This window comes from Saccopteryx leptura, chromosome 10 (genome assembly GCF_036850995.1).
Source record: "Saccopteryx leptura isolate mSacLep1 chromosome 10, mSacLep1_pri_phased_curated, whole genome shotgun sequence".
Classification (NCBI taxonomy): domain Eukaryota; kingdom Metazoa; phylum Chordata; class Mammalia; order Chiroptera; family Emballonuridae; genus Saccopteryx; species Saccopteryx leptura.
Genome location: NC_089512.1, coordinates 32925058 through 32949651, shown reverse-complemented (window position 1 = coordinate 32949651; position 24594 = coordinate 32925058). Strand labels below are relative to the sequence as shown.

The following is a 24594-nucleotide window of genomic DNA, read 5'->3' as shown; positions in this document are numbered from 1 at the left end:
TGGATGTAACAATATTGCCTGTTAAAAACCACTAAGTGTTCCAAAGAAGGAGTAGAGAAAAGGAAGCCAGAAGCACAAACGCTCTACTTCTTCATTATCTCATTTGGCTATTCATTCTTGAGTCAGTTTTCAAAGTAAATGACTTTACATTCAACACACTTAGGATTAAGAACAATTTACTGCTAGCTGTGTGATTTGGCCTGCCATCCTAAAATGAAATGGCAGTTCTAAGAATTTTCAAAAGAAAAGATCAGGCAGTTTTTCATGGATTTAAGCTAAATTTGTCAGAATGATAGCGGGCTCAGAGGAATGTTATTGTACCAAGCTCTGGGATCGACTCATTAATAATCCAGTTAGACTGCCAATGATGCTCTCAAATTACCCAAACTCCACTAGAAAACATTTCATTACAAGACAATAAAATCCTCCCCCCCCCCCTTGCATGCATTATTCCTATGTTTGCCCCAAAAAGAAACCAGGTCCAAATTAAAAGCTACTTCTTCCAGAAACATTTCGTAAGTTTCCTTTCCAGCGGGAGGTGACTTTTCCTCTTCCCACACTCCCATGGCATGAGGGTCATATCCTGTTTTCTCAGTTAAACTGCAGGTACCTGAGAGGCAGGCTCCTGGCCCAGGTGAACTTTGTTCTTGCACCCACTCCCTTCCTATGAAGCAGAGCTCCTAGCATATCCCTTACAACAGCGGTTCTCAACCTGTGGGTCGTGACCCCGGCGGGGTCGCCTAAAGCCATCGGAAAATACATAATGCATATCAGGTATTTACATTCCGAATCATAACTGTAGCAAAATTAGAGTTATGAAGTAGCCACCAAAATTATTTTTTGGTTTGGGGTCACCGCAACATGAGGAACTGTATTGCGGAGTCATGGCATTAGAAAGGTTGAGAACCACTGCCTTACAAGAAAACACACCGAGTCGGTGTTTATGAATGAATGAATGAACAAATGAATGCTTGTATGGTTCTGTTCTTTTTTCTGGTCTTTCTGTAGACTCTAAAGCCTAATTACTTGCTAAAAAACTTTATGTTCACCTTTCCAACACGATCATGTTGATATACAGGTTTCAAGTAGTCATATCATGGTGCTTCTTGTTAATGAACCTTGATCTGGACGGGCAGTAATCTAGAAAGTTTATCTACACTTCTTTCAATGTGGTTTGCTCACAAAATATTAACCAGGCATTTATTTCCTCTGTGAGAGTGAAATCACTTCATTTCACAGCATCTACAGCTGTCAGAACTTTGGCAGACTTTGTGAAAAATAGCACTGTAACTGTCTGTATTAAATATTAATCACATATGATTTTTTGTTTTTGTTTCTATTACTTAAACTCCCTCCAGAAAAGGTTCTGCTGTGGTTTTCTTTTTTTTTTTCGTTTGTTGAATTTTAATAGTGTGGGTTATATTCCTCATGATGCAGAAATGTGGTTTATTGCATTTGCTAAGAGAAAAAATGCCTGGACTTTAAAATCCCATGGCATAATGAATGTCGGCTTTCCGCTCACCATCACCCCTCCCCACATCACTAACAGGGAACGGAAGTCGGGGACACGCTCTTGGTCATTTTTTTTTGCCGTAAGAACGGCAAATTGCTTTCAGATTATTGTATCATACTTGAACTAGCTGCATCATGCTGGGAGTACACTTCTTCAGAGGAGAGATTTTTCTAGCCGAGCTTAATCCAGTAAATTAAAGGAGGAAAGGAGTGCGTGGAACAGAACTCCCCCTGACGCAGTCAGGCACGGACGGTGCCAGGACATCAGGAAACTCTTCTCCGGCCATGCGACGCTTTGCCTTACCTGTCAGAGGACAGAGGCCCTGTCCACACGCATTAGCCACCTTGTGATGCCAACCGTCCAACCACAGGGGCCTTACCTGTTGGTTTTCTTGATCAGGATGGCCCTGAAGATGTGCTCAAGGGGCGTCTTCTCCCGCTTGTGGGCTGGCTGCACAAAAGGGTGCAGGGCCACCAGCAGGAAGCCCTGCTGGTACAGCTCCCGGAGCTGGGAGGGCAGGTCCCGCAGGGAGGCCAGCCTCGCTGCTGAGGACCGCGGGAGCTCGGCTGGAGTGGAGAGAGGAGAGGCTCATCAGAGACCCGCCGGAACCGCCAGCCCCACCCCATCCCAGCCCCTCTCTCCTTGCCCTTTCGGAGACCTCTCCACCTCTGGCTAAAAACGAGTTTCTTCCTGTCTTAACTGCTGTCTTCAAAGAGACCTCATAAGCAGTGGCTATTTTCCAACTCACGCAGAGACATCGATCATGGGATGCTTTAAATCCAGAGTCAATTTTCTCAGAGAATACATTGAAAGAGTCATTTCCGCCCCCTCAAAAAATAAAAAAGAGCCCTGGCCGGTTGGCTCAGCGGTAGAGCGTCGGCCTAGCGTGCGGAGGACCCGGGTTCGATTCCCGGCCAGGGCACACGGGAGAAGCGCCCATTTGCTTCTCCACCCCTCCGCCGCGCTTTCCTCTCTGTCTCTCTCTTCCCCTCCCGCAGCCAAGGCTCCATTGGAGCAAGGATGGCCCGGGCGCTGGGGATGGCTCCTCGGCCTCTGCCCCAGGCGCTGGAGTGGCTCTGGTCGCAATATGGCGACGCCCAGGATGGGCAGAGCATCGCCCCCTGGTGGGCAGAGCGCCGCCCCATGGTGGGCGTGCCGGGTGGATCCCGGTCGGGCGCATGCGGGAGTCTGTCTGACTGTCTCTCCCTGTTTCCAGCTTCAGAAAAATGAAAAAAAAAAAAAAAAGAAAAAAATAAAAAAAAATAAAAAAAAATAAAAAAGAAAGAAAAGAAGGGGAAGGAGGAGAAGATAATAACTGCGTGCAAATATAAAACTGCCAGGTGGCAAAAAGCAGCGTAAACAAACTCAAAAAGATAAACGGTGGAAATTTCTGTGGTATTTAAAACAAAGAGGTTATTTTCTTGATTTGCAAAGAAACTACTCCAAAACAAACACACAAAAAACCCAGAAGAAAACAGGCAAAGTACATGAATAGGTAATTGCCTGAAAAAAACAAAAAAGCCAATCACTATTTGAAAAGACACCCAAATTACCTAAACATTAGAACGATATGTGTGTGAAAACAAATATCAATAGTTTTCACTTACTGAGTTTTTAATTGGATTAAAAAATTTTGAGGACAGACAAGATTTAAAATTCTAAAGGTACAAGCATATATAATATATATAGTGAAAACTACATCCCAGCCCTGTCCTCTGTTCTCTTAGGCTTTTTCCCTATAGGCAATCAATTTACCCTTCTTTTTCTTTTTTAATTAATTAATTTATTTTTATTTAGAGAGAAAGAGACAGACAGGGGCAGATAGGCAGGAAGGAAGAGAGATGAGAAGAATCAACTCATTATTGTAGCACCTTAGTTGTTCATTGATTGCTTTCTCATATGTGCCTTGACCGGGGGGCTACAGCAGACTGAGTGACCCCTTGCTCAAGCCAGCGACCTTGGGCTCAAGCCAGCAGCCATGGGGTCATAGCCATGGGCTCATATCTATGATTCCATGCTCAAGCCAGCAACCGTGCACTCAAGCCTGTGACCTCAGGGTTTTGCACCTGGGTCCTCATCGTCCCAGGTCGATGCTCTATCCACTGCACCACTGCCTGGTCCGGCCAATATTACCCGTTTTTTATATACACATTAACAATCGCTCAATTCATACACAAATAAGTCTATGTATTTCCCTCCCTTCCTACACAAATGATAGTATAGCATTAATGCACCTGACTTTTAATCATTTTTAAAAATAAATTGTCAGTATATTTTTCTTAAAGTCCATTCAACAGTAATAAAGAGAGCTCATCCTCAATTCTTTTTACAGATGCACAGTATACCACAGTGTGATCTTCCAGAGATTATTCCAACTTTTGCCTTTATAAGTACTGCTGCAATGAAAAACACCACTCATATAGTACATCTAAAAAAAAATAAATTTCCAGATGTGGAACTGCTGGGCTAAAGGTAAGTGTATTATAGTATTTTCAGATATTGCCAGATTTTTTCCATAGAGTAGTACAGATTTTCCTCCCATCGGTGATATATAATCACCGGCTAATCTCATAGTGAGGTGTTAAAATATTTCTCTTATTATGTACTCTGTATTTTTAAATGCTATCTGTATATTTAAATGCTATCTGTATATTTAAATGCTATCTGTGTTGCCTTTTCAGTTACCTGTTCATAATCTTTACCTAGTTTCTGGTGGGTTATAGGCCCTTTGTTTTCTACTGGGTTGTAGAAACTCTTTATATATTAGGAAACAGAGTTCTTAATTGTGATACCAGTTGCAAATGTCTTTCCCCAATTTATTGTCTTTTAACTTTGCATAGGATGGGGTTTTGCTATGAAGGATTTTTTAAAAATAAAGTTGAATTTATCAATCTCGTGTTCAATGGCTTCTGAGTTTTATGTCGTAGCAGAGAGATCTAGAACTATAAAGTAATTCTCCTGTGATATCTTCTAGTACATATTTCATTTTTTTGCGTGCAAATTTTTTATACATTTGGAATATATGCAATATGAATTAAACATTTCCCCCCAAGGTTTATACATTTTTCCTCATTGATTTGAGATTCTACCTTTATCACATATTCCTGAATATATTTAAGCTTTGTGATCCATTAATCCACTTTAATAATTTTAGTTTCACATTATGTTCTAATATGTGCTCAAGCTATTTCCTAAATTTCCTATCTTCCTGTTTATTTTCTGAGTATTCTTGTCTATCTTTATTTTTTTTAAATGGTCTTTAAAATTAGCCCATCGAATCTTATATTTTTATTGGATCACGTTCAAATAGCTTCACTGAAGGAGGATAGATGTCTTCATCGGGCTGTGGCTGTAAGTACCCATATCCAAGAACATGGGTCATTTTTGTTTATTCCAGACTTTCCTGAAGTCCCTTAGGTGTATATGAAAGTTCTCTTCACATAGATTTTGAACACTTATTAAGTTTATTCCTAGTTATTTTATATTTTATTGCTATTGGAATAATAGAATCTTTTCCTTCTTACTTATATGATATCCACTGTGGGTAAAAATATTGGGGAAATGGGCATGCTCAGCACGATTGATGGGGTGAATCTTTCTGGAAGGCAACGTCTTCAAACCTAAAAGTACACACACCTTTTGTCCAACAGTACCAGGACTAGGTATTACACCTGTGGCTAGAATCAGAAAATGTTTTTGAAGATATATTGACAAAGATAGTCACTACAGGGTTGTTTATACAACAAGAGCCTGGAACTAAAGAATGCTTTGTTGGAAGGCTAGGTAAACAGTGGTGCATCCCAGTGATAAAGCCTATGACCCATTCTAAGGTGAAGTGTTATTTGCTGATGGAAACATACCCAAGATACATTACTAACTTAGAAGGCAAGATGTCTAACAGTATCCTCACAGGGTACTCCTGTATAAAAATATTAGGACAGACGTGAATAAAAACTTTTTTCTGGAAAAAAAAAACATCAAGACATCAATATGGGAGAGAGGGACTGGAGTGGGGGGGGATGGAAAGTGGGTTTTTACTTTATTCTGTACTTTCAATACTAGCATCGTCGACAGGGATCATTTGGGTACAGGGTTTATGAGATTTTTTGTTGTTGTTGTATTTTTCTGAAGTTGGAAACAGGGAGGCAGTCAGACAGACTCCCGCATGCGCCCGACCAGGATCCACCCAGCATGCCCACCAGGGGGCGATGCTCTGCCCATCCGGTGGTCGCTCTGTCGCGACCAGAGCCATTCTAGCGCCTGAGGCAGAGGCCACAGAGCCATCCCCAGCGCCCGAGCCAACTTTGCTCCAATGGAGCCTTGGCTGCAGGAGGAGAAGAGAGAGACAGAGAGGAAGGAGAGGGGGAGGGGTGGAGAAGCAGATGGGCGCTTCTCCTGTGTGCCCTGGCCGGAAATCAAACCTGGGATTCCTGCACGCCAGGCCGATGCTCTACCACTGAGCCAACCGGCCAGGGCCGGTTTATGAGATTTTAATTTTCTCCTTTATAGATAAAAACAGTATTATTTAAAAGCTTTTTAATGTGCTTGAAAAAATAATGTTATTTTAAAAACACAGACTTAAATACAAAAATCTAGAAGTACTTAAGAATACTACTTAACATCAGATCCCGTAGCTCTCATTTCCATACATGATGCAAGAAACTTACGGGAAAACAAAATCTATAGCAATGATTCACTCTGACCCAAGTGTCCAGCATGCCGGAGAGACCTTCATCAATAACGGTGACAAAGAATAGACTAGCCAGGACAGCAGAAAAGCATGCACTCTTTCCCTTGAAGGATATACTCAGGGTATAGTTAGTGCTAGATAAAAGTCTAAGAGTAAGGCTGGAAAACAACGCTGAGCTGCTGCACAGTTCCCAGGCACAGAACCCATCAGGGAAAAGGGGGCCGCTGCCCCGGACCCCGTGGTCTGGAGCAGGTGTCCTCTAAGTGCGCCTCTGGGGCTGCAGCACCAGGGACCACACTAGAAATGGAGAGTCTGGGGCCCCACCCCAGACCTACTGCATCAGAATCTCAGCAATCTATGTCTTCACAAGAGGCTGAGGCTGCGAACTACCTCCAGAGAGTTCTGCTTTGGCCCTCCTCCAACCACTCTCCTCTTCATGAGCAAGGAAACTGGGGAGCTAACGGCATGTGTCCCCCTGTGACCTGCACCCCCACTTCACACAGCCATGACCCTGGAACCCCCTGCCCTGACAGTCCCGGGCCCAATCTGGAAGCCTGTGCAGGCTTCTTCCCTGATCTGTGGCAAGGGAGGGCATTGCACCCCAATGTGCCCAAGGTGGGACAGAGACTAGGAAGAGGTAAGTGAGGAGACGCTTACCATCGGTGCAAACTTTAGGGGCACCAAAACCCAGTCACCACAATAAATAAATATTTAAGGCACTAAGTTAAAAAGTGAAAATGAATGCCAAAAGTCCATAATGATCAAAATATGAAGGGCTATCATGAAGATGGGATCGGTATTACTGAGCTCTCCTTTTGTCTCAAGCTCCAATATGGTTTGGAACCCCGCTGTTACTGATCTCATCTATGAAAAACACATCGCCTCACTGCCTCGCTCTAGTGCAGCCCAGGCCCACCGGCTCCTTCTGTGGCCTTGTCCCAGGCCCTGCAGATGACAGGAGCAGGTCCGTATGGAGGCTTACGCCAAGGGGACTGGGGCCAGTTTTCCTCTGCTGCCAAGAGATGACAAGAAACCAAACCAAAAGGCCATAACTGCGTGTGGCACGGAGGTCGGCTGTCTTATGTGACAAACCAAACGAACTTCTGGTAGGGGCGTAAACCTTTCCGGAGGGTAGTTTTGTGATCGCAACCAAACCTAAAAATACTACATGGCACTGAGATCCCTTTTCTTTGCTAAAACTGTCTAGAAAGAGCATGTGGGAGTCACCATACACGAGACCTCAGACTCTGCCAGTCTCCACAGGCCAGGATTTTGTAAATGGTCCACGTATTTTAAATTCTTCCCGCTATAATAAAATTAAGCTTTACTGAGATTTCGATGATTTATCTATCTGTTTCCTCTTTATACATCACATTCTAATAAAAAAAAAATGAGAGTAGTCGATGTGTTGAGAAAACTTGGAATTTTAGTCTCAGCGACATTCCTCACTAGCATTCATCTTGGGCAAGTGAACACTCAGTTGCTCACATAAAATGGAGGTAATGATATCAGCCTGTCTTCCGTCACAGAGCGATTGTGAGAATCAAATGGGATGACGGGTGCGTAATCGATAAAACTCAAAACTATCACACTCGGCCCTGGCCGGTTGGCTCAGCGGTAGAGCGTCGGCCTGGCGTGCGGGGGACCCGGGTTCGATTCCCGGCCAGGGCACATAGGAGAAGCACCCATTTGCTTCTCCACCCCTCCCCCTCTCCTTCCTCTCTGTCTCTCTCTTCCCCTCCCGCAGCCAAGGCTCCACTGGAGCAAAGATGACCCGGGCGCTGGGGATGGCTCCTTGGCCTCTGCCCCAGGTGTTAGAGTGGCTCTGGTTGCAACAGAGCGATGCCCCGGAGGGGCAGAGCATCACCCCCTGGTGGACACAGCGTCGCCCCTGGTGGGCGTGCCGGGTGGATCCCGGTCGAGCGCATGCAGGAGTCTGTCTGACTGTCTCTTCCCGTTTCCAGCTTCAGAAAAATACAAAAAAATAAAAATAAAAAAAACAAAACAAAACAAAACAAAAAAAACTATCACACTCAGTGGTGCTGGCAATGGTGAATGAGGAGCCGGCCAGGGAACGCGGTCAGCTTTGGATGGAGATGACAAAATGGTGTTGAGGCCATTAACTCCTTCCCCATTCACATCCACATCCCTTACCCTCTCCGTTCAACACAAATCAGGGCACAAAAAATACGGGTCCATCAACCATTTTACAGTTAAATGCTTCCTACATAAACGATACCTTTTAAATTTTAATCTTAAAATTGAAAGATATATCTCCAATCACAACTCAGGAATTTTATGGCTTTAATTTTTGGTATACATGCTGTCAACATAAGTTTAGCTTCATGGTTAAAAAATAAACTCTAACAATCTTATTGCAATAAAAAAAACCAGGTGACTATTATAAATATGATTAAAGGACTTAATTTCATGTTTCTATTTGAACATTAACCTTAAAAAAACCCTACCTAGTTCTTAAGTAACCTATCCCCTAATATTATTACAAAAAAATAAATAAATGAAGGAACGACTTACCTGTGTGGATGGACATACCAATTATGGCCTCTTGGTCTATTTCTCGCCCCACCTATCAGAGTAACCTCTCCACTGTTTTTGTTTTGTAATATATGCCTGATTTTGTTTATACACTATGTTACCTTGAGCAAGTCATATCATTCCCACCTGAAAGAAGCTTCCAACTTTAAAATGCAATGATTTTATTATTTCAATTTGGACACAAAGATACCAGCTTCTAAGTAAAGAGTGACATTGGATGATAAGATAAATGCGTTCAATGTGACCTGAAAAAGTTCCCCCCAGACCAGAGCCAAATGGGAATGGGGAACAGCCACACGTGTGAACGGGTGTGACAATGAAAAGAGAAGCAAGGAAATAATCCATTGCAGTATGGCAGGATAAAATCACTGCTGTCCGGGGGTCCCAGGCACCCTGCTTGTCCCAGGCACTAGAAGGGATTCTGCCTGCACTGACTGTCCCTGGAAGAGCAAGAGCTTTCCAGGGGGGTCCCAGGGAAGAGATGCTGTGGGTGGGGAAGGAGAAAAACTTCTCCCCCTAGCAGAGAGCTGCAAGGAAAATGTTTTGAGTTATTTGAAGTCATTTGGACTCCCTGGTCTTTTACTAGGACCCCACTCTAGGACTGAACCATATTAGAAGCCACTTCAGCATAAGTTAAAATTTCTAATTCTAGTCCTTCATATTCTGAAGATGAGGGACACTAGTGAGGTTGTCTTGGCCATCATTACCCCCCAGTCTGAGAAAAGGTCCCTGTTAGGGCTCATCGTTTACTTGAAGATCATACTGTTCTCTCTACTTTCCCATCTGTTATGTTCCACAGCCTTGATCCACAGGGCTCAGTGTGTGAGCCCAGGGTCCAGGCTGAGTGCCCTTGTGCTCCCACTCAGGGAGCCCTGTCTTCATCCCATACAGATAAAGACATTGTCTTACTGTTGTGTGAACCCTAGTTCTCCAGCTGGCTTCTCTCACAAGCCTGGGCAGGGGCTCATCTCATCTCATGACCTGGGAAAGAGTCTGGTGAAAATCTCAAAGCCAGAAACTGGGGCTCCCAAGGACCGGATGGATCAAGAAGAACAATGAACACCAAAGCCCCACCTCACCAAGGGGGAGGCATCCTGTCTTTCTAGCCTGGCTATTGTCAATGGGCATACATGCTCAATGGTGCCGGAACTTCTAATTCTTACCTTCAAGAAGTCAGAAATCTTGAACCTCATAGAAACTTTCTTAAACTTTCGATTTGGCAAGTAACCTTGGCTGAATAACTCAGTTAGTTAAAGCAGTGGTCCCCAACCTTTTTTTTTTTTTTTATGAAGCTGGAAACGGGGAGAGACAGTCAGACAGACTCCCGCATGCGCCCGACAGGGATCCACCCTGCACGCCCACCAGGGGCGACGCTCTGCCCACCAGGGGGCGATGCTCTGCCCCTCCGGGGGGGGGGGCGGGGGGTCGCTCTGCTGCGACCAGAGCCACTCTAGCGCCTGGGGCAGAGGCCAAGGAGCCATCCCCAGCGCCCGGGCCATCTTTGCTCCAATGGAGCCTTGGCTGCGGGAGGGGAAGAGAGAGACAGAGAGGAAGGAGGGGGGGGGGGTGGAGAAGCAAATGGGCGCTTCTCCTATGTGCCCTGGCCGGGAATCGAACCCGGGTCCCCCGCACGCCAGGCCAACGCTCTACCGCTGAGCCAACCGGCCAGGGCTCCCCAACCTTTTTTGGGCCATGGACCGGTTTAATGTCAGAAAATATTTTCACGGACTGGTCTTTGGGGTGGGATGGATAAATGTATCACGTGACTGAGACAAGCATCAAGAGTGAGTCTTAGACGGATGTAACAGAGGGAATCTGGTCATTTTTTAAAAAATAAAACATCGCTCAGACTTAAATATAAATAAAACAGAAATAATGTAAGTTATTTATGCTTTCTCTGCGGACCAGTACCAAATGGCCCACAAACCGGTACTGGTCCACGGCCCGGGGGTTGGGGACCACTGGGTTAAAGCATCATTCAGGTTCACCAAGGTTGGATGTTTGATCCCCAGTCAGGGCACATACAACAACCAACCAGTGAATACATAAATGAGCAGGACGACAAATCAATGTTTCTCTCTCTCTCCCTTCCTCTCTTTCAAATCAATCAAGTAATCAATAAAAATTTTAAAAATAAAATTGGCAAGTAATTTCCAGTTTATTTTCAACCCCATGTGGCCCAAAGCCAAGACCTGGTAGGTTACGGAGTCTGGAGGGGGCATTTGATAAATGTGGAGGGATGGAGGATCCACCCTCTTCTTATCCTTGGTCGTAGCACAGTTGAGATGAGTTGTGAGCATCAGTCATGTACTGAAGAGCTTGCAATCCACTCATTCCCACACCATCACAATTTACATTCAAGTCTTCAAGGACACATCTGTAGGTGTTTGACACCGACCTCTATTTCCTAATTCCTCCCTTTTTCTATACTGATATAGAGATGAACAAAGAGTTTGGAACCGCATAATTATATTTTGAATCCCTTGGAAATGTTTAATTTCCCGTCACTCAATTAACAGGCTTTTTAAAAACCAAAACATATAAGGTCTGCTGGAAAGGCGTGTTGGGTGGCATGCGAGTCCAACGATTTTTTTTTTTAAATAAGTGCTTTGTTCTTCTTCCAGAAAATAACTGTCTAAACAAAGCGTTATTCCAGGAGGCAAAAAAGAAAAGGAAAAGAAAGGAATGAAAACAAGAGAAAAAAACCAAAACCAGATATTTCTTAACACTCATGGGATAGAACAGATCTTGCTTTTGCTATGACAATGTTTTGTTTAGCAAAAACATTCCGCAGACCGGTTTATTCCCTGGAAACGAAGCCCTCCAGACAAAGCGATGTCTTCGTTCGTTCAAACTTTATTAGTGGTTAAGTACTGGCTTGCAACTCAAGAAAGAACACGCTGCATACAGCAATAGCACATGTCACCCAGCGCGCTACAGCAGGCAGCCACATGCTGAACCATGGCAGCTTCTATTATTGTGCCCAGCCATCACCTGTGATGTTAGCCTAATTATTTATTCAATGTCCAACTCTGCTTTTCTAATTACAACCGCTAATGGATCTGTCAATACCAAGGACCCTATCAAGAGAGCAAGACAGCATCTCCCTCCGGTAATTTCCCTGACAGGTAAAGCTGGTAATGACTTTGTTCAACCCCTTCCCGCCCCCCCCCCCCAAAAATTAAGTTTCTTGAAGGCCACTATTTCTATAACATTAATCTGCCTGGGCTTTGCAGTAGATCCATTTTAGCAAAAACACTAAAATCAATCATTTTTCAATGTGGGTTTTTTCACTGTATTGGTAAAGAATAGGAATTCAATTTTTTTTTTTTTTTTCCGAAGCTGGAAACGGGAAGGCAGTCAGACAGACTCCCACATGCACCCAACTGGGATCCACCCGGCATGCCCACCAGGGGGCGATGCTCTGCCCATCTGGGGCGTCGCTCTGTTGCAACCAGAGCCATTCTAGCGCCTGAGGCAGAGGCCATGGAGCCATCCTCGGTGCCCGGGCCAACCCAACCTTGCTCCAATGGAGCCTCGGCTGTGGGAGGGGAATAGAGAGACAGAGAGGAAGGAGAGGGGGAGAGGTGGAGAAGCAGATGGGCGCTTCTCCTGTGTGCCCTGGCCAGGAATCGAACCTGGGACTCCTGCACACCAGGCCGATGCTCTACCGCTGAGCCAACCGGCCAGGGCCAGGAATTCAATTTTTAACAGAACGCTCACAGCCCTTGTCTTCAGTGTCATTTCAAAATCTATAGAATAAAACTTTTATTTCAGGGCTTTTCAAATTCAGATTTATACCATCTTTATTAAATTAATTCATGTTTCTGAAACTTAAAAATGACACACATATCCAGGCTCAGGAGACCACTCCGTTAAAAGACTATTTATTCTTTTTTATTTTTTAAAATTGGGAGTGAAATTCACATAACATCAAATGAATCATTTTGAAATGAATGATTCATTCGTAATGTTGTGCAACCATCACTTCTATGAGTTCTCAAACATTTTCATCCTATCGACAGAAAACCCCGCACCCCTCCCCATTAAGCAGTCATTCTCTGTTCCCTCCCTCCTCAGCCCCTTGGCAACCATCAATCCGCTTTGATAAGACACAATTCTTAACACTTCAACTAAATCACGGATAAACCCATGGGGGGAATCTCAGTAAGACTAAAAGTACTTTAAGCTTACGGACACCTAGGATTCTATGGGTCAAACAGGGAGAAACTGACAATACAACAGAGGCCTCATCAAATGAGTTCTTAAGAAGCAGGCCACCAGGCTACAAACGATGTGGAAGCATCAGACTATCAGATGGTCACAGAAACATGTGTGTGAACACGCACGCCTATGTAAAACAGGAGAGAGGAGTCACATTGTGATTGGTTTGCTTGTCATTTCAAAGGGTCACATATGACTCACTGAATGGCACGCACACAATATTGCATTGTCAAAAATTCACTGTCTAGGTCAGGGGTCCCCAAACTTTTTACACAGGGGGCCAGTTCACTGTCCCTCAGACTGTTGGAGGGCCGGACTATAAAAAAAACTATGAACAAATCCCTATGCACACTGCACATCTTATTTTAAAGTAAAAAAACAAAACGGGAACAAATACAATATTTAAAATAAAGAACAAGTAAATTTAAATCAACAGACTGACCAGTATTTCAATGGGAACTATGGGCCTGCTTTTGGCTAATGAGATGGTGGTGCCCCTTCCGGAAGTGCGGCGGGGCCGGATAAATGGCCTCAGGGGGCCACATGTGGCCCGCGGGCCATAGTTTGGGGACCCCTGGTCTAGGTGTTTTTAAGGAGAGCACCTGAATAATTCTTATTATCTATACCCACTGATCAAACCCACATGATGGTATGACTACTCATCTCACTAGTCCATTTTATTAGAGAAGACAAAGGCTACAACTGATCAAGAAAACTTTTCAAAAAACACCAGGCACCGTGCAGCTTCGATTTCACAGTGGGGTACTCAAATATTAAAAGCAACCAGCTAGAAACTGAACCCAAAGTATTAATAAAATATTTCACACACTTAAAAGTACTTTTTATAGAAAAGGCACACACACAAAAAAATCACCAGGTATTCAGAATTTCTAGCCAAACTTATCCACATCAAAACTAAGAAGAGCTTAGCATGAGTCAGAGGAAAGCTAGTTACCAATATTTTGTGCCATTTTCCTAATTGAGCATGATAGCATGATAGCTAACACCCCTGGTAGTTTTCTTTGATTTTGGGAGTAGTACAATAAACTGATTGCATCAAAGACCAGCCACTAATGAGTATGTACAAACATTATGGAAATGAAACTATTTAGAATGTAAATGGGCCCCTATATAGATTGCCATGCTGAAGTCTCACGACTCTGTATAAAAGTAATCAGCACTAAAAATATGCAGCACTTGAAGTGTGGCTAGTCTGAACCGAATGTGCTAAGAGTGTAAAACAGACGACACCAGATTTCAGTGACTTAGCATGAATATAAAAGGATGCACACTATCTAAATGAGAAGTTTATTTTTATATTGATGACACACTCATATGGCAATATTTCAGATATATTTGGATTAAATAAAATACATTATTAAAATTAACTTCACCCTGTTTTAAATGTGGCTACTAGAAAATTTGAAATTACGTATAGGGCTCATGGTATATTTCTATTGGATGGTACTGCTCTATACCATCACTTAACCAATTATTGGTTTGAAGCATCGATCACAATCAGTAAGTTCCACTAAGGCCAGAGAGAGCCCATGCTGGGTTTACTCACCAATAAGCAGAGCGCCTGGAGAAGACTCACAACAATCACAGTTAAAGGAAGAAATTCTCCACTCGCATGGCCCCGGCCTAGGTCATGATGGTACCAGCACATCAAAAAAAATCCAGTGCAAACTGTCACCCACAGCTACTCTGGGAGAGAGTTAACTTCAAAGCCCTCACACACTCTGGGCCCCAAACTGGATTAGAGAGCAAGAGAAGAAAGCCGTAACTGGTCCTAGAAAACCATCAGCCAGTGTAAAACTCAGAGGAACTTGGAAAATTGCCTTTTTTTTAATGGCAGTAAAATAGACATAACATAGAATTGACCATTTTAACCATTTTTTCAGGGTATAATTCAATGGCATTAAGTACTTTTTCACTACTGAGCAACTACCACTACCAGTCTCCAGGAAACCTTTTAACCAACTACATTAGCTGCACTTCCCACTCAACCTTTCACCTCCGCTGCCCAAGAAGAAAGGACACCTCACCTTCTTTTCATTGCTCAGAGTCATTATAATTCATAAACGTGAAAATCTGCCACCGGAAAAAAAAAATCCAAGGTTGATAAGACACCGAAAATAAAGGAAGATGTAAAAACTTCACTTCGCAGAGATGGCCAAACGATATGATCAAGACCACTGATATACAAGTAGTGATGGGGAATCTTCACCCCAAACAGCACAAAATGGGGGGGGAAGCCATTTCCTAAAAAGTATGTACGGTGCCCCAGGTGTAAGAGCACGCTTCAGTTTGTCATCTACATAGCGCACAAGAGAGTATTACCATTTCTTTGTATGCTGAGTTAGTATCGTCAGGGTCTCAACTCTGTAACAGAATTTCACATTGGTGTATCAATTAAGTTTTTACTTAGGAGAATGTTTTAAAATTTTAGAATAATACAAAATAATGGATGATGGAAATTGTTGGAAAGCAAAATAATCTGCCACGTGCAAGACTAGTTTTAAGAAATTCCACTCCCTCAGGGCTTAGTACAACCTGTACCCACAAAGGAAGCCCTCTCATTGGTCAAAGGCTCTACCTCAGACACACCGGCAAGTTGACATCAGTGGCTTCTTCTCTTCCTAGCTGTAGCAGAGACACAGCATGTTCTCAGTGGCATAGTCACATAAACCATTCAGAAGGCTTACAAAAAGTTCCACATGTTGTAAACATGTTTTAAGAAATAATATTCTTATGTGTATGACATCACAAAAGATTCAACAGAACTCAAAAGAGAACAAGGCCAGACGGTTCTTGTGCTTTTAAAAAAGGCTTCCGCACCTGCATTTTCAGCTTTGCATGAACAATTACTGCGTTCATGAACAAACTCACAAATTGGTGCATGGAAACAGAAAATCATACAGACAAGTTGAGCAGCTCCAGGCTCTGCTAACCAATTTGCATGCAAAACTGTCATCAGCACTCTATGGTTTAATTTTTGCCCGTCTAAGAGATTGGGGAGAGGGGGTAGGGGTAGGAAGGCATCTATAATTCCTGGGGAAGCCGACTTCAAGAGGCATTTTGGTTCCCACTGAAAAAGAAAGGCACCCCTAATGGTTTTTAGGGTCTACTGCATGCATGTGTGTCCCTCCCAGCCATCTTGTCAGGTATTCTAGTGGCAAAGGAGAAAAGCTTGAGAATGAGATCAATTAAGTGAGAGCAAATGGCCAAGGGATATTCTTTAGAGTTAATAAAAGAGAAGAAATGTGGTTAAAAAAATAAATCTGGTATTTACACTCAGAAAAATGTCAACTATCAATGACAGTTGGTACAGGGAGGGAAAGATGGATTTTAACCAGGACTTTCCAGACGTGGCCAGTGAGAATTTACTGAAATGAACCACCAGGAAGTTTGGCCTCTGAGATCGCCCACGAGGATGTGATAGGCATCCGGGTGCTTAAACGGCATCTTTAGGTTTTTCTTTAACCTCTCCTTCCCCCTTCCTTCCCTCCCTTATTTCTTTTCTCTTTTTCACTTGAAATGTGTCTAGTGTAAACTGAGATGTTCAAAGTGTGAAATACAAGATTTCAAAGATTTTCTATGGAAAAGAAGAATATAAATGACCTTAATAAGAATTTATTTTATTGCTTATGTATTGAAATACTATTTTGGACATGCTGGGTTAAATTAAACATATAATAAACATTAATTTACTTCAATTTTAAATGTGGCTAACTAACTAGAAAATTTTAAATTCTATGTATGGCTCACACATTTCTATCAGATAGTCCAATTCTAGAACGTTTTGTTTTAAATTTATTTATTTAAATTTTTTTATTTTAGTCCAAAAGAACATGATCCCTTCTCTATCTTTATTAAAATGCTTATTTAATTCCTTGCTTAGCATCCTTAAGTTATAGCTAGGAGTGAGGTCACTTCTTTTCCCAAAATAAACCTGTAAATCCGAGGACTAGGGGAAAGCTGCCAAAATATTTACAGTGTGGGATCGAATGAGTAACCTTGCTTCAAACACATGAAATCTTTTCTTTTTACTTGTCACTATTCCAAATTGGAGAGGGACAGCAAAACTTCTTACTGCCTTTATATCTGTCTAATGCCTGGGTCCCCAGCCCATGCAAAGACTGATCTTGAAAAATATCTAGTAACACCATCACACCGGCTTCTAAAGTGTTTACCTCTCTAGGCCCTGGCCGGTTGGCTCAGTGGTAGAGCATCGGCCTGGTGTGCAGGAGTCCTGGGTTCGATTCCCGGCCAGGGTGCACAGGAAAAGCACCCATCTGCTTCTCCACCCTTCCCCCTCTCCTTCCTCTCTGTCTCTCTCTTCTCCTCCCGCAGTCAAGGCTCTATTGAAGCAAAGTTGGCCCGAGCGCTGAGGATGGCTCTGTGGCCTCTGCCTCAGGCGCTAGAATGGCTCTGGTTGCAACAGAACCACGCCCCAGATGGGCAGAGCATCACCCCTGGTGGGAGTGCCGGGTGGATTCTGGTCGGGCGCACGTGGGAGTCTGTCTGACTGCCTCCCCGTTTCCAACTTCAGAAAAATACAGAGAAAAAAAAAAGTGTTTACCTCTCTGGAGGAACGTGGGTTCCCAACACTTTTCTGCCCCTTCTCTGTCGGCAGGTCCAGATACCATCTTGAATCGCTCCTCCCACCCAACGCAAGGACTCTCAAGCCTAGAACCTTGGCTGAGAGTTACTGCTCTGGGCAAAACTGGAAATAGCCACGAAGGCAACCAGCAAGGCAGCATCCCTGCTGAGATTCTTTAAGTCAGAAATATCAAAAGACAGTGAACCCTTCGGTCTGTTTCATTGGGTCCCCCAGAAGTGTTCTGTACTGATTTTCCGGATGATTTATGCTACATTCTCGAAATGCAAATTCTTCCTCACGCATTCAGGAAATGCATCCATGCAGTCTTAACAATGTTTCGACTTAATAGAGCTGTCTCCCTTCCCGAGCTTCCTTGCCTGGCTCCTTTGGGAATGGGGTGGGGCTTTCAGATAGTCCACATTCCCACATATCAGTAACAAGTGAGTATCATCATTCCTTCATTATAATTTTGCAGTGCAGTCTGTCTAAATTTAAATGATGCAGATCTTACTAGGCAAACAGAGAACAAAGTCTGGAATTGAATTATAAAGTCAAAAGCTGGGGATGTATTAAATTCAGCTCAGGCAAGAGATGGGGGTGTACGGGCCAAGGCTCTGGCTATGAAGCAAGATTATTTGGGCTCAAGTCTCAGTGCTACCCCTTACTAGCTGCACAACTCTGGGTGAGTTATGAGCCCCTATGGGCCTCAATTTTGTCTATGTCAGAAAAAAGTCATGTCTATTTCACTGGGCTGTCATGAAGATTAAGTGAGATAATGATTATAAATCACTACAATTGAGCCTGGAACCCATATTCTTCTATATATGGGAGCTGCTAAAATCATTATTGTCAATGTTATTATTATTAATAACCCTAGTCACCTCCTAACATGCTACCATGCACGGCAGGTCTTCATGTTCATAAACTGATCCTTATGTCTGAATCTACCCCGGCTCTACACCAATATTTAGTTTTCACATATGACTTTAATTGCTCAGCCAAAGCCACAGACCAGCATTTTTTTTCTCTTGTGATTCTCCGTTAAATGTTGGTATAGTTTCTATTCATTTCTGAATGTGAACCAAAAATGGGTCCAGAACATCAAGACTCAGAAAATTAAATGAGGTAAAAGGCATGTTTAGGGGTCACGACTGCCATGATTCACGCTGGACTCTATGACAGACTTCTGTAATGCTTAGAGAGTGAGGTATAGCAGGAAGAGGGTGTGTGTGGGGGGGAGAGGACATGTCAGCAATGGGCCGGGAGAAGCCTAGAGAGCCAGTTCTGAGAACAGCAAAAGGTCCCATTGGTACACAGACCATCTTTCAAATGGAGTGAGAGAATGAAGGAAATGACTGAGAAAAGAGGTGGAACCATGTGACAATACAGTTAGAACCTTTCTCACACAGAATCCCAGAAAGGCCCCGGCTGGTTGGCTCTGTAATAGAGAATTGACCTGGCATGTGGAAGTCCTGGGTTCAATTCCCAGTCAGGACACACAGGAGAAGTGACCACATACTTCTCCCCTCTCCCTTCTCTCTCTCTCTTTTCTCCTCCTGCAGCCATGGCTCGATTGGTTCGAGCACATCAGCCCTGGGTGCTGAGGATAGCTCCGTGGAGCCTCTACCTCAGGCACTAAAAATAGCTCAGTTGCAAACATGGCCCCAGGTGGGCAGAGCATTGGTCCTAGACAGGGGTTGCTAGGTGGATTCCGGCTGGGGCACGCATGCAGAAGTCTGTCTCTCTATCTCCCCTTCTCTCACTTAAAAAAAAAAGAACCCCAGGAAAAGGCAGATGATGAGGGCATAGTAATGAGGAAGATATCCAGCAGGAGATGTGACAGGAATAGGTCACCACCACCCTGACTATGCTCCATGCCTGTCTTGAATCCAACCCATGTTTATAAAGTTAAATGCGCAAAGAGAAAATATTTCGATGGAAGAGGCATACACCCAGGAATAATTTCAGCCTCTTCAGTTTCCTTCCTCACCCACCCTCCCTAGATGTCTCTTGCCACGGCCACCAACAAGGACTCCTCTCCTAAAGTCTCCTCCTACCTCAGGCCCCGCCTACAACTCTACCTGGGTGCATTTCAGGTCTGACATTTAAAGTTTTTAAAAATAAGCCCTAAAGGTTTGTCAGAGAAAGGGCAGTTAAACAGATAGTGTCTGGCTACACCCAGGAACACAGTGGGCGCAGCCTCAGAAAGGGAGGCAGGCAGGGTCGGGGGCTGAGGCCTCTGCTCCCCCAGGGCTCAGGATGCCCCGCCCAGAGCTCTCCTATGCTCCATGATGATGCAGTACCTGAAGTCCAACAGTAGCCTGTCCAGGACCACCTTCCTCATGTCTGTGCTGCCCCAGGTGACTTCCACAGGCAATTGGTTTCATCAGACACCACCAGGTAGTCAACCCAACCTGTCTCTAACTGCTCTTGAGATAGGAAAGGTCCTCTAAGCCAAAATTAGAACAAAAAGTTTAACAAATGCTTAAAAAACAAACAAACAAACAAACAAAACTAACCTACATCAATCCAAAAAGGTGATCTTTTGCCTTCTGTTACCTTCTTAAGAGCTCTACATTCAAGCTTCTTTCTTTCTTCTTTCACCCCCCCCCCCCCATAAGAAAACAAAACCAAAGAAATGGCTAAGAGATGAGGGAGAGAGGGCTGGCAACAAAAACAGCTCCTAGGTGTCAAGTTTACAGGGACCTAAATGGAGTGTGGTGACATGGACTGCTTGATTTGGTCACAGTGATTGCTTGGATCAGTATTTTCCTTGGAAGGCTGATCACAGCAAACCCCTTTTTGTTTCTTTTGTAATGGAATGTTTATTATTTTTTTCAATGAATTTGGTAGTATAACCATGATTGGAAAAAAAAAAAAAAGCACAGCGTGAATGTTCACAACATGTTTACTACCATGGGGATCTATATTGGGAGAACCACAAAAATAAGAATAGTTACAGAGAGGTTATAAATAACCATCGTAAGCTAGACTTGCTCCATTTAGGAGATGACACAGGCAAATAGAGCCACTGTTTAAAAGTAAATCCAATTTTTAAATTAAAAATTTAACGGTGATATTCAAAGACCTGTATAATGCGGGGCTGGTGGAATTCAGGTGAGCAAGTGCAAAGAACTTGTTACTGACTTTCTCCCTGTCCCGGGACTTCCCGTTCACCATGTCGGGGGAGGCGGCAGAGGACAAAAGTCAAAGGAATGGGAACTGTCAAACTGCCCTACACTTTGATCTTACAAATTCATAGTCCAATCTATGGAGTGAGATCATACCTATTTCCCCTCATTACTAATCCAATGTGTAAAAAATGATCCCGTTGCTTTATTCTGAATTTCTGTAATTAGTAATGAGGTAAGAATCTTTTAATATAAAGTATATAAATATATAACTGTATATTTCTTACTCTCCAGCTAAGATTCTTGCTGCCCATTTTTCCATAACCTGGCTTATCTTTTTCTTACTGATTTGCAGTAAAATTTTTCTGTAGGATGGGTATTAGGTTCTTGTCCTGTTACACATATTACAATTTTGTTTGTCTTTTCACTGCGTACAAGTTTTTAAATAGTCTGAGATGAAAACTTTTAAGGTTTGTGGGTTGCATGGCATATTTCAAAAGGACTAAGCTAATGTCTTTACATAGTAGACTTCCTCTATAGTTAAAGATGATGCCACTTACCCTTAAGATAGATAAATGTAAGCCCTGGCCGGTTGGTTCAGTGGTAGAGCATCGGCCTGGCGTGCAGGAGTCCTGGGTTCTATTCCCGTCCAGGGCACACAGGAGAAACGCCCATCTGCTTCTCCACCCCTCTCCCTCTCCTTCCTCTCTGTCTCTCTCTTCCCCTCCCGCAGCCAAGGCTCCATTGGAGCAAAGTTGGCCTGGGTGCTGAGGATAGATAGCTCCACGGCCTCTGTCTCAGGTGCTAGAATGGCCCTGGTTGCAACAGAGCAGCGCCCCAGATGGGCAGAGCATCGCCCCCTGGTGGGCATGCCAGGTGGATCCCGGTCGGGCACATGCAGGAGTCTGTCTGCCTCCTTGTTTCCAACTTCAGGAAAAAAAAAAAAAGATAGATAAATGCATTGGACTGGGTTTATGCATGGCTGGCTATAGGTTGTGTTTGGCTTCTAGAACAATCCCTCTAAAGCTACTGAGATATTTTGCTTTTCTCCCCCATTCTATTCAAATTTAGAACATAGATTCCTTGTGTTCATGCCTAATATTATATAATTTGTGGCAATTCAAAAACATGCTGTTGGAACTTGAGTGTTGGAAGGGGCTCTCATTTTATAAAAAGGGGAAACTGAGGCTTCTCCCTTCCTGGACTCATGATTTGGCCACTGCAGGAGAGAATCAATAGAGTCATGGTCTCCAAAGCCAGGAAGGCCATGACGGCCCGTGTCCCATGACTCCCTCCCCGAACGGGCCAAGGAGGAATTACAAAACCGGAACCACACTTCATTCACTGCACGGCTCCACCACCACTTCCTCCCTGACAATTCCGTGTGTCCCACACTCCTCAGTCTCCATCTCCTGAGCTCCAGACAACACGTCAGCAGTTGGTTCAGAAGACTCTCCATCTGCGAATCCCACAGGCAATCGAAGCTCAAGATGTTCAGAACAAAACACTGCCAGAGTCCCAACACCTGCTCTGCCTCCTGCACCGCCTCCCAGCTCACAGCAGCCGTATGGCCAAGCCCAGCAGAGCCCACACCCTGGAAACCACGGGCACCCCCTCCCTCTCGGTCTTCTCTACATCCAGCTGGCCGCCTCATCCTGTCAAGTCTCTCTCTCTCTCTCTCTCTCCCTCTCTCTCTCTCTCTCCCTCCTTCCCTCTCTCTCTCTCTCTCTCTCTCACATTATTCTTTCTAAGTCTCTTTCTTCTCCCCCACCACCCTCTCAGCCTTAGGCAGCCCCCTATTGCCTCCTAGTGACCATACCAATAGCCAAGCTGCCCCCTATGCACTGTCTACACCAGCCATGGGGCCCTCTGGCTAAAAGACAAGGCTGGCACACCTTCTCCCTGTCAAAAACCTAAGGTCCTAACATCTGGCCCAGTGGTTCTCACAGGAATGGTACTGCCTCCTCCTAGAGAACATTCTGGAAATTTCAGGGTGGCACTACTAGTCACTACAATGATTGGGAGGTCACTACCGTGGGTAAAGGCCAGGCAAACTTGACACCTATCCTGCACAGGGCAGATCTACAAAGAATTGTCCTGATTCCTATGCAATTTTTGAAAATCCCACTGGATGTTGTTTGTAGATGAAAAGCCTGTCTATAATTATCTGAGACTAGAATTTCACTTTGCTTTACATTTGAACAAGAATAATTTTGCATAGTTTAATATACACTGAATGGATATTAATGTATTCTAGGAATGTACTCTTATGTAAATCACGGGGGAACAACTGCCGGAAAACTATTTCTTGGCATGGTTGCTGAGCACACCTGCCTCAGGATCACCTTGGGGGAGAAGAGAGTGTTTGCTTAAAAATGCAGACTCGGCCCTGGCTGGTTGGCTCAGTGGTAGAGTGTCAGCCTGGTGTGCGGAAGTCCCGGGTTCAATTCCCAGCCAGGGCACACAGGAGAGGCGCCCATCTGCCTCTTCACCCCTCCCCCTCTCCTTCCTCTGCCTCTCTCTTCCCCTCCCGCAGCCAAGGCTCCATTGGAGCAAAAGATGGCCCAGGCGCTGGGGATGGCTCCTTGGCCTTTGCCCCAGGCACTAGAGTGGCTCTGGTTGCAACAGAGCAGCGCCCCAGATGGGCAGAGCATCACCCCCTGGTGGGCGTGCCGGGTGGATCCCGGTCGGGCGCATGCGGGAGTCTATCTGACTGCCTCCCCATTTCTGGCTTCAGAAAAATACAAAAAAATGCAGACTCCCAGGCTATACCCCAGATCTACCAAATCAATCTCCATTTTAACAACCAGGGCCACTAGTCTTTTATCCACTAGAGTGTAAGAATGATTGTGTGAGAGACTGCAGGAGCATGTTCTGAAAAAGACCTTTAGGCCAAGGGTAAACTCATGAGATCACCAGGAAATCATTCCCAATCGATTAGTAATGCCTGCATGGTGGCCAAAAAACGGGGCAACAGATGCAAATATGCTTACACAGGATCCCAATCTCTTTCTCCTCTCCCGCTCATTCCCTATCTGCTTAGAGAATCCCACCCCACCCTTCACAACTCCACCTAACAGAGACTTTTACAACCTCCCCCCCCCCATTCAAGGCACCACCCAGAACTCTCACGTTAACCTAACAGTGTCTAGTGTCTCTCTCTTCCGGGGGAGGGGAGGGAGGAGGCAGGGACTCTGTCATGTCAGTTACTGGGAAGGACGAGATGGCAAAAGGGTCTCTTCCCCACACCACGCTGCCCGCCGATCAGAGGGTCTCCCGAAGGCAAGGAAAGACGGCTGACAAATGAAGACTGGCAGCCGGCAAAGCCTCCCACTCCAGCACCAGGCTGTCTGGGCGACTGTGATGGAAACCTGCAGGCCACAAGGCCGCCTGGCTCACGGGAGCTGGACACCGCCGGGCTGAGCTGCAGAGACAGCCGCAGGGAAGCATCCCAGTGTGTTTGGGTGGTGGCGTGTCTGTGAGAAAGACTTGCTCTGTGCTGACTTTATATCCCCGGGGGAATGATGTTCTCTTTAGGGGATGGGGGACACCAAAGAGGTTTATTCGGCAAATGAACACCATTTGTTCAACTGAGCTTTGCATGCGTATGTGAAAAGCCTCACACTCCCGAGCCCGGAGTTTTCAAGTGCCCTGGGAAGAGACTCCATAAACAGAAAAATAAAACCGCAGGATGACAAGCGTGCAAATTAACCTTGGAACCAGGTGCAGAACCAGTGCGGACAGCCAGGAAACAATGAAGCTGCTGTACGCAAGGATTAGGAAAATTCTGAATAAGTTTTATTAGGAGAGGACATTAACCCCATTTATGGATCCCCAAAGCCCAATATATTAGCACTGGGGGAGGAGGTGACCA

At 44.5% G+C, this 24594-nt stretch overlaps 1 protein-coding gene across 3 annotated transcripts in view; it reads right to left on the bottom strand.

Annotated features, from left to right (window-relative positions):
• RFTN1 (raftlin, lipid raft linker 1) overlaps positions 1-24594 on the bottom strand; it is a 207607-nt gene that overhangs the window by 124548 nt on the left and 58465 nt on the right. For all 3 annotated transcript variants that reach the window (XM_066351294.1, XM_066351293.1, XM_066351292.1), the window contains exon 3: positions 1893-2079. In XM_066351294.1, the coding sequence (XP_066207391.1) occupies positions 1893-2079 (187 nt within the window). The remainder of the gene's footprint in view (positions 1-1892; positions 2080-24594) is intronic.